General features: G+C 30.8%; 3 protein-coding genes across 4 annotated transcripts; 1 reads left to right on the forward strand and 2 right to left on the reverse strand.

Annotated features, from left to right (window-relative positions):
* Window positions 1–1,713: 1,713 nt before the first annotated feature.
* LOC108858739 (F-box protein DOR-like) lies at window positions 1,714–3,132 on the forward strand. Of its 2 annotated transcripts, none has more exons than XM_057010996.1 (2): window positions 1,714–2,504; window positions 2,587–3,132. In XM_057010996.1, the coding sequence occupies exons 1-2, from the start codon at window positions 1,742–1,744 to the stop codon at window positions 2,595–2,597; spliced, it is 774 nt and encodes a 257-aa protein (XP_056866976.1). In that variant the 5' UTR covers window positions 1,714–1,741; the 3' UTR covers window positions 2,598–3,132. The 2 variants fall into 2 exon arrangements, with proteins under 2 accessions (XP_056866976.1, XP_056866975.1); XM_057010995.1 differs by having other exon boundaries at window positions 1,714–2,768; window positions 2,967–3,122.
* Window positions 3,133–7,133: 4,001 nt separating this feature from the next.
* On the reverse strand, window positions 7,134–8,167 carry LOC108860793 (uncharacterized). Its single transcript, XM_018634646.2, has 2 exons — window positions 7,671–8,167; window positions 7,134–7,592 (listed from the first exon to the last, which is right to left on the reverse strand). The coding sequence occupies exons 1-2, from the start codon at window positions 7,816–7,818 to the stop codon at window positions 7,351–7,353; spliced, it is 390 nt and encodes a 129-aa protein (XP_018490148.1). The 5' UTR covers window positions 7,819–8,167; the 3' UTR covers window positions 7,134–7,350.
* A 3,065-nt stretch (window positions 8,168–11,232) lies between these two features.
* Window positions 11,233–14,358, reverse strand: LOC108861740 (phospholipase D alpha 2). Its single transcript, XM_018635686.2, has 3 exons — window positions 14,260–14,358; window positions 12,146–14,051; window positions 11,233–11,829 (listed from the first exon to the last, which is right to left on the reverse strand). Exons 1-3 carry the CDS (start codon window positions 14,356–14,358, stop codon window positions 11,396–11,398), a joined length of 2,439 nt encoding a protein of 812 aa, XP_018491188.1. The 3' UTR covers window positions 11,233–11,395.
* Between the last annotated feature and the right edge of the window lie 654 nt (window positions 14,359–15,012).

Raw genomic sequence — 15,012 nt, forward strand, 5'->3', positions numbered from 1 at the left:
ATATTTTATTTTCATTTGTTAATACATTTTGAATCATCCTATAATTTATATTTATAAAACTAATTATTACCATAGAAGTATATATTCTTATTGAGTTTATATAAGTTGGATTAGTTGAGTTATTCATGTTGTGAGTATATTAAGTTTCATATATTGTTTCAAATTCATACTGAAATATAATTATTTTTACTATAGTTAAGTCATATCAAATTATTTTTATTTACCCATTAATGTGCATGTATTTTCATATATTTATCAATGATCAAGAGGAAGTTACATACATAACTAACTGATATATTATTGGAAGCTTATGAACACATATCAATATCTACAGTAATTAAAATATTTTATGCCTTAGATTTATTGAATGCTAAACTGAAATTTATTTTAAATAATCTTAAAAATCTGAATTCAGATTTGCTTTTTTATTTTGATTATAGTTATGTTAAGTTCCACAAACATAAAAACATAAAATTTAAAAGGAAATTTATATTAAGAAAACATATAATTTTAGTAATAATAAAATATAATATATCTACCTTGTTAAAGTATATCATGTTATTTAATTAAAAATATTTTATAATTATTTGATCAAAAGATGTTTACGGTTAAAATCTATTTTTCATTTTCTAATATCTCTTTAACATAAACAGTAAAAAAGTTGTGATTGTATTTGATAAATTATATTATATAAGTAAAATATAATTTATAGATATTTTATGTTGTAATTGAAAGATACTGTAGTCAAATAAATATATGAAAATAACTAAAACATTTCAATAATACTTATTATAAACCATTTTAGTCAATTAAACATATATTTTTTATGTTACTTAACTATTTTATGTAATCATTATCTTATGTAATCATCTAAGAAATATATAGCTATATAAAAATATTTCTATTACTTTGAAATTGTATTGTTTAAAATCATGTTTTAAAATAAATAATATTTATTTTTCTAATATTAGGATTATCTATGTGAAATTTGCTTTTATGAAATCACATTATATACAAATATATATTTTCATTTAAGAAAATATAGATATAAATAAAGTATTTGATTACTTCAAAAGTATATTTATCTTTTTTTAAATAGAATATTACTATTTTGTAAACTTTCCTTTTTAATGAAATCATATTATATAGGTATATATTTTCGATTTTAAATTTGCTTTTATACTTTATAAATGTTTCCTTTTTATTATATATGTTATTTGCAAAAATTTTAAAAGAAACTAAATAAAAAATCAATAAAAATATTTAAGTGTAATAATTTTATTTCATAAAGGGTATCCATGTTATCAACCATCGTGAGAGTTAACGTGAACGTGACACATAGGAAACTGACTTTTCAAATAATATTATAGAGATAATTAATCTAGTTTTTAATATTTATACTGAGGTTAATTAATCTACTTTTTTTTTGAAATTGGTTTTCTATATTAATCTACATTTTTGCAACTTAAATATCACATATTCGAAGTACTTATGGACAATATTTGTGTATTGACATATATTTTCATATATAACATAATAGGTCCAACCAATCATGAGCTTGTTAATTCCATTATTCCAGTTTTTTATAGGATATATGCATTTGTTTCCATATCATGAATAATTACTATATATATATATATATTATATATATATATATAATATATAATATATATATATATTAATATATATATATATATACGTTTGGAACACAAGCTAGGTTTAACGCAAGAGTCTAGCCGCCATGGAATCACTGCAGCAGAAGGAACATCAACCGATCCCAGTTGATCTCATTATCGAGATACTCTCGAGATTAACGTCGACACCAATAGCAAGATTTCGTTGCTTATCTAAGCTTTGGGATTCCATACTCCGTAGTCAAGATTTCACAGATACCTTCTTGGCAAGATCTTTAGCTCGACCTCAGCTCTTGTTCGCCTGCGGAAACGATGATGGCAATTTGTTCTTCTTCTCCTCACCTCAGAAGTCCTCTTCTATAGCCGCCGCCAACTATCATATGAATTTTCCATGTGCACGTTTCGATAATGTTAGACATGTCAATGGTTTGGTCTGTTTTAAAGATAATGCGTTTGCGTTGAAGATATTTAACCCTAGTACGGGACAGTGCTTAACTTTACCTGAAATTAAGACACACGGGCGTTGGATGAGAACCTTTTTGGGGTGTGATGCGATTGAGAAACAAGTCAAAGTATTGACAATAACAGGGGAACATGAAGGGAATGCCATCTCTGACCAGCATCAAGTTTTGACGTTAGAAACTGATAAAATGTCATGGAGAACAATTCATTGTGGCATACCTCATTTTCCTATATCCGGTGGTGTATGCATTAATGGTGTTTTGTACTACATAGCTACAGAGGATTCGATGATTGTGTGCTTTGATGTTAGATCTGAGAAGTACACGTTCATTAGAGCTCGTGGAGCAGTGGATCTTACTACAAATCTGATAAACTACAGGGGTAAATTGGCTTCACTTGGGTTTTATGGTAATGATGAAGCAGGTAAAAGTTTTTACATTTGGGTTCTACAAGACCCCGAAAGTCAAGTATGGTTGAAATTTGATTACAGGTTTCCTATAGAGACTTGGAGTGAAGGTAGAAAGGACGAGTCTTACTCTGTTGGCGTGACTGGTAAAAGTGAAATTTTGTTTTTCCCAGACTATGTATCCGACCCTTTTTATGTCTTTTACTACAATCTCGAGAGGAAAACAATCAGAAGATCTGAAATCCGAGGAATGCGAAAGTTTAAGGGTAAGAAAGTTTTCACTTTTCTAGACCATAAGGACATGAAGCTTATTTAAAGTGTTTTGGGATTTTAAGTTGTCTCATCAAAAGGATTGTAATAGAGCCCTGATCTTTCTATAGCTAGGGGTTCTTTTGCTTACTAGATATTACTTGTCTTTGGTTTGTCTTTTGATGTTATTCACTAATGGGTTCGTACACTACTAGGGGTGGGCGTTCGGGTACCCGTTCGAGTTCGGATCGGGTATTTCAGATTTTCGGGTATTTCGGTATAGGAGTGTAATACCCGTTCAGGTATTTCTTTACTTCGGGTCGGGTTCGGGTTTTTTTAGTTCGGGTTCGGGTATTTCGGATCGGTTTTTCGGATATTTAGATTTTGGAAAAAAATATTAAAATTTTCATTTCTCAAGTTTTTTTTATTCAAAAAATATAAATTTTACTTAACTGATTTTTTTATTTTCTGACAATCGAATGATTAATAAATTTGAAGATAACATTTTACAAATAAAAGATAATAAATTGATTATTATTTTTAAATTTTGGATGTAACTTTTGTTAATGCATGAAATAAAAATCTTGATATGCATTTTAAGTGAGTAAAAATTTCACAATTTTTCCAATTATATGTAAATTATCTAATTTTGAACTATGTGCATAATAAAAATAAACATTTTGAATAAAATTAAAGAAGTAAACTAGGAATATAGACCTAAGTATACATATGTTCGGTTATCTTCGGATATCCATTCGGGTTTGGATATTACCCGTTCGGGTTCGGATATCCAATCTCTCCTAATTCAATACCCGTTCGGGTATTTTGCTATTTCGGTTCGGTTTCGGTTTGGGTTTTTTCGGTCGGATTCGGGTACGGGTTCGGGTATCGGGTAAAATGCCCACCCCTATACACTACAAGGAGCTAAAACAATCTTTATCTTTCTGAAACTCTCTATCAAATCACAAGTTTCTTAGTCTTTCTGAAACTCTTTGTACAGAGTAATATATATATCTGTAATGTTACAAGAAAGATGCTCATTTGGTAAATGTTTGCACATGTTATCCATCTGGATATGTATATATATATATATATATATAGACATGTGTAAATGTTATTCATCATTGATCCTATCTTATACATTATTATCGATCACACCTTGAAAATTCACGACAAGTAGCTATTTTGACATTTCACGACGGTTGAGATGTCAACATCTCTCTATGTTTATGTGATCATATCAATTTTCAGGATCTTCTTCATCTCTTCATGATCGTAACTCTCGCACTCTCTCTCCTGATCATTTTGTTATTCTAATGATAAATCAACTTTTTCATAACAGTTGAATAATTTTTTTTGTTTATGGGTTATCTTAGAAGATCATTTGCCGAGATCTCAATCAAAAAAATTAGCATACAAGAGCCACAAAAGTAATTAATTTCGTTATTTAGATATGTAAATATAATATTTGTTAGCCAACAATTTGGTTTCCCCCAGCTACAGTATATATATTAGTTGTGTAAAGATCAATAGCTGAACAAATAAATTAATGGCACGTTGACGAGACCAACCGTCTTAAACTAGCCATTCCTAAAAGATCCAGAATCATATTTATATTATTAATGATTGTTTGTATTTTTAATTTTTTTTTTGGTTTTTTATTTTCCAAAAACTATTTCTGTCCAATCACGATTTTAATCAAATAAATTTTCTATTCTTTTAGGGAACTAGTTTTTGTCTCTTTTTATTACTTCCTTCTAAGAACTAAAATCTACATTCTGTTGGTTTTCTCTACAACAACTCACGTCCAAAAAAATTGATGTTCTTCTTCTTTTTAAAAATTAATAACTTTAATTATATAGTGTTCTATATAAAACCTACCGTAATATTCTACAGAAACACACAAAATACACATAAGCTTTAGAATTTTAGTAAGAAAAACCCTCCAAAACCACTCTCTAATCATTTGAAGTTTACTTACACTACTTTTATAAACAATTAATTGAAGTTGTTAAGGTAAATTAATTCATTATGCTTTAATCAATATTTTGTAACATAATTTTTATAGTAAAAATTTGTTACTCTTTTATTTAGTTTTGTATTTTAAAATTTTATCTATTAATTGTATATACAATAATTATTTTTGTATATACAATAGTTGAATAATATAAATTTTATTCTTTTGTCACTGTTTTAAATTATAATCAATCTTTTAGTTTTGAAAAAAATATTATTATTTATTTACCATACCATATGTGTAGATCTAGATTGTTAGTTTTGGAAAAAAATAATTATTAATTAATCTTTTAGTTTTGAAAAAAAAAAATATTTATTTACTATACTATACCATATATGTAGATTTTAATATGCAACTTTATAAATATTGTTAATTTTTTGCAACTATTATTTATGTACTTTTATTTTATTCTAAATTTTATATGCAAGTAATGCATATATAGTAAAATTTTACACATACAATTAAATCATATTAGTTAACTATTAAAAAAATATTATCAAATTTCTGCACTAATATGTGATTTTGTTAGTTTTATTTTGTATATTTATTTTTGTATTAATATATATTTTTATAAAAATTGTATTAAAATATTTTTATGTGTGTTTTGATGATAGTTTTTATATTTTATTATTTTGAAAATGAAAAAATTACTTTCATTTTATTAATTTAAATGCAAAAATTAAAAACTAAAAATCAAAATCTAAAATAACCATTTATGCTTCTTTAATAACCGGATTCTACTACAAATCAAAAATCAAAAACCAAAAATTAAAATCTAGAAACCAAAATCTAAAAACCAAAAATCGAAAAACCAAAATCTAAAACCTAGAAAACAATCATCACCTAAGTTTGTTTCATCTTAACGGGGATAAAATGAAGAGACGTAGTGTGCAAAGGCATGATCCATGCTCCGGTTTGCAACCGTTTATGTTTTTCTTCTCCAATAAAACACAATGGGGTTGGTAAACGACCTTGAAAGCCATGTGTCCAGAGTATTGTCGTATTATTTGCTTTTGGACCGATTTATCAACCTTTTCACCGTTGGCTTATTAGTGCCTTGGAGTACTTTTGTTTTATTCTCCTTTACAATACAATACTACTAAACAAAATTAAATACTGTTGCCAAATGAAAGCAAAATTGACTGCTTTTGCAAAAGCTAAAGGTATGTATGTTAGGTAACGGTTAGAGGGTAAATCTTCTGGGTGAAATAAAGCGAATGATTAGTTGTAAACTATTGAGTTAGTGGTATTAATTGCATGCAACATATTTTATAAATTTTCATATATAATTGCAATAGTTTAATCTGAAAAAAAATTAGTAGACACGAAAGGTGGTGTTTTTGGTGGACCATCACGTGGTCTCGGTTTTAGCTCTACCAGCAAAGTTTGCGATTCGGACCGCCTGTGTTTCGTTGACAGTATGGCCCTTATGGTTTGTTTCGGTTCATCAAACCCCCACATGTGGAGATCTGGCTTTCAAATTGTACATAGTATTTGTCATGGCACGTCATTCCATTTTGAAAAGATGCTAACTAACAATCGATCAATTCAAATGACTGATCTGTTGTAGACCCTAAACTTTTTATACGGTAATGCTAAAGACAAGAGTTATGTCATTGATTATTCGTTGGCCGAATATTCGGAATATATATTCACACTCATGCTTGCACTATACTCTTCACTTTATGCAAACGATTGAGTGATTGGACTTTACTGAATTTATATATGTTTTTAACATTTGACGACAAAAAAAAACAGTTTTCTGAACTTGGAATTCCGAAATAGAATTCTGTAGTCTTCACAATCGCTCTAGAAACATTATCTGTGTCCCAACGAGTTCATTATCTGTGTCAAAATCGCCGCGCTTGCCTTACGCCGAACGCCTAGGCGGCAGATTAATCGACTAGGCACCCGCATTTTTGAACAGAGGTTTAACCCCTTTCTTTTTAACAGTAGTGTGTCTTTTATTTTTCCTAACTCTTACCAACAGTTGATCCAAACCATATCTTCTTCTTTTTTCTTTCGAAAACATATCTCACTAACTTTTTATTTCTAAATGAATTTTGTTGAAAAACATATTTTTTTTCTGGTCTAAAATTTGGTGCATCATTCTTTTTTTTCCAAGAATGTGAGAGTAAAATAATCTGTTTGTTTTTACTCATTCATGTTTACTAAAACAGTACTCCTCCATTTTAATATAAACATTTTATTAATTTATAGTGATAGTTTGAAATCATAAAAATGAATTTATTAAATTATTATTGGCTTTCAGTTATCTGAAATAGTGATAAAATATTTATAATTAAAATTTAATATTTTTATTAATAAGCGAAACATGGAATCTTACTATTTATAAACCAAAAGATGGGTCAAAGGTTTTAAAAAACCCCTATTTTAGATATTAATCATTTACAGTATTTACACTGGTTCTTAGAAGAAAATTACACAGAAAAAAAAAGTAAAAGGGAAAAGTGAGCTACTACAATAATTGCCATACAGACATGTTTCTCCCGGAATTAAAAGAAAACTATTTTTACAATATTTTCAGCATTTTTCTTGACTAAAAGATGTAAAAAAAAAAGTCAATAGGAACACTGAAGTCTATGATCTCTGTCTCTAAGAATCCCATTGTACAAAGCCATCCTGTTAGCAGGCATGTCGTTTCTACAAACCAAACTGGTTTTCTCCGGTTTAGTCCCCCCTTCCGGTACGATTCTCCGGAGATGTTCTCTCTTCCGATACTCTTCACCGTTCCCTTTCGGCTCCTTCACGTCCTCTGCAAATTTCACCTTCTTCCTCTTCTTCCTCAGTTTCTTCTTTTCCTCTGCATCGACAGAACAAGAAGTTCAGAAAAGAAAAAAAAATTGTTGTCGGAGGATGATTGGAGAAGACAAAAGGGTACCTGAAGAAAGACATGAACGGAGTATCTGTTGATCTGATGTTTGGTTATTAGAGAATTGGCGGGAAATCGTCAGAAACAGAGCAGTGGTTGAGAAAACCATGGCTGTAGCGATCACGACGCCGTGAGAGCAGCTCAGTATACAAGCCATGTGTATTAAGATGGGATCAGAGAAGAAAGAGAGAGAGATGAAGTTTTGAATTTGCACTTTTTAACTTTATTTTTCTTCTGAGAAGAGGTAGAGTAGTAGAGAGGTTGTTGATCAATGAGTGAGTTTAAAATGAGAGCATGTGTGTGTTGCACAGAGATTGGTCGTACCAACAACGTCACACAAAAAGTACTGCGTGAAATTGAACGGTGAGAGATCTCTTCTTGGGTTTGAAATAAATTAAGGGGAAAAAGTTCTGACAATAATCATAAGTTTGGAGTTTCTTTGTGTGCTGTTGGAAAAAGTAGAAAGAGTGTGAGAGATTGGTGTTTGGTTCACAGGCTCAAAATCAAGTGAAAATGAGCTTATAATTAGATTCACTGCATGTATTCACTTATAACTTTATAAGGTGAAATATATTATAAAATGATTGAACTTATTTAAATGTTACATTTTGGGGTGGGGGAGGGGGCTGTGGTGATGGTTAATGAAACGTATCATATTGTCTCTCTTTTCCTTGTGCCACATTATCAGGAAGAAGGGAGTAAATTTCGCCATACAGTAGAACTTCTATAAATTGATACTTTATAAATTTATAATCGCTGTAAATTAATAAATTTTACCAGTCCCAATTTGGGCTGGTATAAAATATGACATAAATCAATAAAATAGTAAGATAATAATATTTTTAAAACTTCCATTTAAATATATAGTCCCATTAAAATTATAAATTAATAATTTATCTATATATATTTTTATATAGGTACAAACTAAGCATTATATTGTTCGTTTTATATTCACAATAAAAATACCTCTATTTTTTTCTTAACATTTTAATATATTTGATAATATTTAGTAAAGCTATATCGAAAACCACATAACAATTATATGAAACATAAAAATATACACCATATAATATAATAAAAAAATGAAAGTCAAAATTTTCAAATGTAAATAATGTTATATACGGTAAAATAAAATATTTTCTTATTTTATAAATAAAATATTTCATAAATAGAAGAAAAAACTAAAAAAGGAAACTTTGGTAAATTAATATCTCTATAAATTAATAAAATCTTAAAGTCCCAACATTATTAATTTATAGAGGTTTTACTGTATGTCCATTTGAGTAACGATAAATTTTGGTTTAGATTCAGTTTAGGTTAAATTACCTATTTATATTATGTTAAAATTTATAAATTGAAGAATGTATAATTAAATACCTAAAATTAAAATAAAAATTAGTTTGGTTTAGATATTTGGGTGGAGAACAAGCAAGTATTCTGGATATTTCCGGTGTTTTGAGTATTTGCTATTTTTGTAGATTTATTTTTAGTTTTTAATATTTTAATTAACTTAAAAATCAGAATATTTTATAATATTTTGATATTTTTAAAATCTAAAATAACTGATATATTTTAAGCATATAATTGTGATTTGATATTTTCTAATACTCGATATGTTTTGGTTAAAACTAGATATAGTTTGTATTCAGTTTGATTGTGATTCTTCAGATACTAAATTTGTTAAATTCATTCGAATATTTTACCATCTTTAATTCGGGTTTGGTATAATTTTTGGAAATTTTTTAATCTTACTTTAAAGTTTATATCACTTTTCAAATTTATTTTTAAAAATAACCACTTTATAAATACTTTAAGAATTATTTATATAAATTTATAAACTATTTTAACCCCACCTCTAAATATAAAATCTAAATAATAATCACTAAATTTTAAACTCAAAATTTATGATATTTTTTTAACTAAGTGTATTTTTAAATTAATATCCAATTTATAGAATTTCAACAATTTCTCATAACTTTTTCAGATTGGATTTAGTTTGGTTTTTCGGATTGGCTATTTTTCTCAGCCGTGTTAATTAGTCTATTACGATGTATTAGAAAATGTTACTAGTTAATTGTTACAAATTTAGACAGAAATCTAGCCAGATTTAGCCCATGAAACTAGCGGATAAAACTATATAGTTTGAAACACTGGCATTTTTAATAATTTGAGAACCATATTTTTGTTCTATGATACTTTTTTTGTAGAACCACAAACATTAAAAATATAACTGAAAAATTTATGGTTTATCAAATATATGGACATTTTGCAAAGTATTATTTTTAAGTTTTTGAATATAAATATAGAGGAATCACGTTTTTGTCTTTGGATCATTACAAATATATAGGTCTGTCATATGCTTTATTTAGTTACTAGAGACATTTTATACGTTTAAAACAAGCAACTTCAAAATAACTAAAAATCAAGAGAAAATAGGTTGAAGAGAGATATACGAAGACAAAAACATTATTGATGGAGAAAGATTCTAAAGAGTTCAATGAATCTCTTCCACTCAGTTTTGGTTCCATCTCTCTATCATTAGCCAAAGGAGAACCTGGCACAGGCTGTTGCCACGTTTCTCATTTCAAAACCTAATTTTGCCGCGTATAAAGACTACTAGTCAAAGTGTATTTCTTTCGAAACTTCTTGGTAGTAATAGAAAGACTAGACCAACTTCTCTTCATTCTTGTGCTTTATAGTACTTGTTTCCGTGTTCTACATAACTTTCAGTGAAGCCATTTGTGGTCAAGATGTTGGAACTCAATTAATTTATATCTAAAAATCCATATGATTGGAGTGAAACATTTGTGAATTCAATAATTATATACCTATAACAAATAGATTTAGCAAGAGATAAAATTTTTAGCATCTATCGTTATCGTACGGCAACTTGTCTTTTGGACATTAAGTACTTGAGAGAGAGAGATCACCAGAAGTTAAGTGTCTTTTAAGAAGTTTTAGAGAACCTAAAGAGCGAAAGACATTCTCACATGGGTTGACTGACTTTGATGTCCTAAATAAAATCAACCGCACAAGTTTACTTCATTCTTTCCCACTTATATTCACACTTATCCACCACCAGTTTATACAGTACAAATCCTACTAGAAGGACTGAATCTATTAAACATGCTTTCTTGGGTTGCATTTGTTGACTATGATAATTTTACTAAGTGCTCTTGTTTTTTTGCAAAAAAAAAGAGAGTACATAATAAAATCATCAAAGTCTACAAAATGTTTTATGGATTCAGTCGTTTTTAGTATGGTTGGTACTATATGAATTTCGTTGATAAGTGTGAATATAATTTTACAGTATATGAAACGACTAATAAGTACTCTATGATGATTTTACAGTCTCTAAAGATTTTAAACTGTGGGGAAGAGTGATCTAACTCCTCACAACATCTAAAACCAAATACTAGATAATTCTTATGATTTTAACAAATTTAATCAAACACTAAACATAAACAATGATTATAATAAAAAAATAGTCCAGAAAGTTAAAAGACATAATATATAAATTCATAAGAAATTAGCATCAAAATAATTAAGTACCAAAAGGCACAAGCCTACATTCTCTCCAAAAACCTAAAGAGTGCGAACGAAAATCAAAAGCATAGTGGTGAAACATCACACCAAACGATATTATAAGCTAGTGGTTTTATTAATAAAGCTATTGCAGCAGAAGAAAAGAGGAGAGAAAGTTATTTAGTACCTATAGATTCTGCCACAGAGCCTTAGGTTGTAAGAATTGGAGGCAGGTAATCAGATTTAGTGCCGAGGATACGAGCTTTCGTGTCGGGGAAGCATTCGCATCCAGGAAGCTCAGTGATGTCTCCTTGACTAGCGATACCAATCGGGTAGCGAAGTAGATGGCCAGGAAGATCATGTTCGAGTGACTCACTTGAGTAAAGATCCCAATACTTATCAGCAATACGGTTAACTTTCTGGACACATTCTTGGCTCGATGGATCGAGGAAAGTTTCATCAAGCATTCCTAAATGTTCATACCATAATGACATGCGGAATCCATGGATATGACCCCGAGCTGGTTGTCTTATTGAGAGATGATATGGCTGATAGCCTCCCATGGCTATCTCTGAGTCTCTTGCACCATCCATTGATCTCTGGTTGATATTTGCAGATCCAATAATAATGTACTCATCATCAACTGCAAAATGAGATGTTAAAAGCATCTTGTTTATAGTTTTTATTCAAAATATACAAATAATATATTTGGTTTTGGGTTTAATGTTTAGGATTTGGAGTTTAATATTTATGGTGTGTGATTAGGATAAAGTATACATTTAGGATTTTGAAAAAAAAAATACATTTAGGATTTTGAGTAATTTAATTATTTTAGTTTTTATTTAATGGTATTTTGAGTTTTCCGTATGCCATTTTTTGTCATAATTTCTTTTTCTACTATCCAAGGGATTTACCAAATAAAAAAAATTATAAGTTCTTGTAAGAGTTAAAACACTAACCGATCATCATTTTGGTGTGAACATAGATCATGAAGCGCCGTGCTTCTTGTGCTCGCATATAGTCTGAGCCCGGTTCAGGTTTCTCTGTAGGCACATACTCTCCATCTTTCTTGACCTCTCGGTTACCGAGACAGAAGAACGTTAGATAATCTCTTGGATCTTCTCCCTCAAGTCCCTTCTCTCTAAGTGCCTTGATCACATCTTTGTACATCATCTCCATCGTTCTCCTCTGCCAATCTAATATAGCTTGTACCGAACCACTCTCAGGAAGCCCTTCAGGCCACATTGGAACAACAGCATAAACCTTAAACTTCTCTCCAGCTTTGATCTTGCTAACAATCTTCAACGACAGCTCCTTTGGAATCAAATGCAGAGCATTGATCTCCTCAGGTTTGATTCCATCTGCACTCCATGCAAAGGAGCTTCCTAGGAAGTACTGGTTCTCGATGTAGATGAAGTCTTTAGCTCGTCTAATCGCGTGAATGTATGCATCTTGTATACTCCTATCGATTATATTATCTTTACCACTCACAAGACCTGCCTCTGCTGCAGCTTCAGGGGATTCAGGAAACGCAGCTGCTGCGCCACCGTCGATTGATCTAAAGAGCTGAACGTTCCACGTGTCATGATCTTCTGAGAACAGAACAGGAGAAGGAGGGACGATGATATCGTCAAGGTCTCTTATTTTAACAAGAATGTCTTTGCCACCTTGTCTACTCCATCTCTGCTCAAAGTTATACAAGACATCCCATGCAATAGGTCCTTCAAGGCGACAGTGGATGTCATGCCACGGCTCTCTAGGACCACCTTTGGTTATCGCTGCGCCGGTGAAGTTCGGTTGATGGAAGTCATCGTGATGCGCAGTGTCCAATGTCCTGAACAAGGAGTGGAACGGTGTGTCGTACCTTCCATCACAAAGATCAAGACCACCAACAAAACTCACAATCCTTCTTGATTTCGTTCTCGCTGATCCAGGCATTTCACTGTCCACAACCACGATCTTTTGGTGGTGAGTGAACATAGTAGAGACTTGCAAGTTTTGAACAATGCTTCCACCGTCATCAGGGTTACGAGGACACAGGACACAGTTCACGTCGGTTCCTCTGAAGAAATTAGCAGTTTCTTCATCATGAGTAGCCATAAGTCCACCTTGTTTAAGCAGATCAACTGATGTTCTATCATCCCAAACAAGCAAGATCACTTTAACACCTTCGCTTGCCTTTTTCTTGAGTATCTCACCAATAGTCACATCTCCTCCTTCTTTAGGCCTCCTTGAGTCCCTCACCAAAGAGATCTCAGTGTAAACAGACCAACCAGTGATGTAAATCAAATGCTTTGCATTAGTAATGGCATCAAATATATCCTCCCAACATCGGCCTGCCTCATAGTGTTTCCCTCCAGCTAAAGGAATCTTGGGGACAAAGTTTCCAGGAATATGAGCATCTTGATACAAAGAAACTTTGCATCCTCTTCTCTGAGAGAAGAAAGTGTAAGGAACTCCAGGGAACTTAGCACTTTTGATGCCACGGTTCCAGTTTTTGTCTTTTTCAACACCAAAGTACTGAAGCTTCACATGGATCTTTGACCCTCCTTCAATAGGTTTCTTCTCAGTATCTAGGATCTCAACCCATCTATCAACTTCCTCCCCATGGAGAATATCCTCAACAGGAACGTAGCCTCTTCCTATCAACGTTGCACCGATGGGATTATCGTCTTTGACAGTGAAGATAACATGCTTAGCCATGTGACCACAGTAGATATGAAATGACTCGTGCCATTTTGGGCTTTTTGGTTCGTTTGTTATCTTTCTTGTTCTTCCAACTCTAGCTTTCTCTAGATCGATTGTAGCATATAGCTGAGTTTCTCCTTTGCCAACACCGATCTTTTCTTCTACATTTGCTAGCATCTGAAAACATAAAATAAAGTTAAAAAAATTGTAAATCAAGAATTAAAAAAATGAAGAAGAAATTAAAAACTTATAAATTGCACAGAATGTTTGCATACAAACTGTCACGTATTGTTCATGTAGATTATGCACCATTGATTTGGTTATTTAAATTGTTCTAGGTTTTTTTTTTTTGTGGACAAAAGAATCTTATAAATTGAGACAATACCTTTCCTAAGAAACCTGATCTGCCTCCTAGAGTAGCATGGAGAGCATCAATTTCATAGATTGTAGCGTGTAACCTTCCATGTAACAAGAACTCTTCCATTGTTTTTCACCTATAAACAATTCTAACCTCACATCAGTAAAAGATAGTATTTGTTTCCTTATACATAAGTAGTTAAAACAAAATGTTGGATATTAGACAACATGCTTCAAGATCAGAGTCAATACATCAACTGTTTTAAACTTAACTGATTGATATTCAAATCTGAAGAAACAGAGGATATTGATGAAAACAAGATCTGATCAGAGAGACATTCAAGAAGGTGAATAAATCTTGAAGTTAGACAAAGATCCATAAGGAATCAAGAAGGGGTGTTACCTTTCAAAACTTTCAGAGACTGAGAGAGAGATGAGAGAAAATGGTTTGTTAAGAATTACAGATTTTGATCCGATTAGAAAGCTCTTTGAACGAGAGCTACTTTGTGTGCATGGAGCTGCTGAATATATTGTGCGATATTAATAGAACTTGAAGCAAAGACAAAACGAGCTTTACAAATAAATAAATTACTAAATATATATATTTTTTTAAACATAACGGTTTGTGACTATTCAGCTCCAAAAACTACGCGTTGTGAGTTTAAAGACATGGGCCAAATCAAAGTGATTTACCGATAAACAATGAAACTAAGCGCTTTTCTTATTCAATTAATTTGATCGGTAAGATAATTAACCTTCTTTTTTTGTGACACATGATTTT

Source organism: Raphanus sativus, chromosome 5, assembly GCF_000801105.2.
Source record: "Raphanus sativus cultivar WK10039 chromosome 5, ASM80110v3, whole genome shotgun sequence".
Lineage (NCBI taxonomy): Eukaryota > Viridiplantae > Streptophyta > Magnoliopsida > Brassicales > Brassicaceae > Raphanus > Raphanus sativus.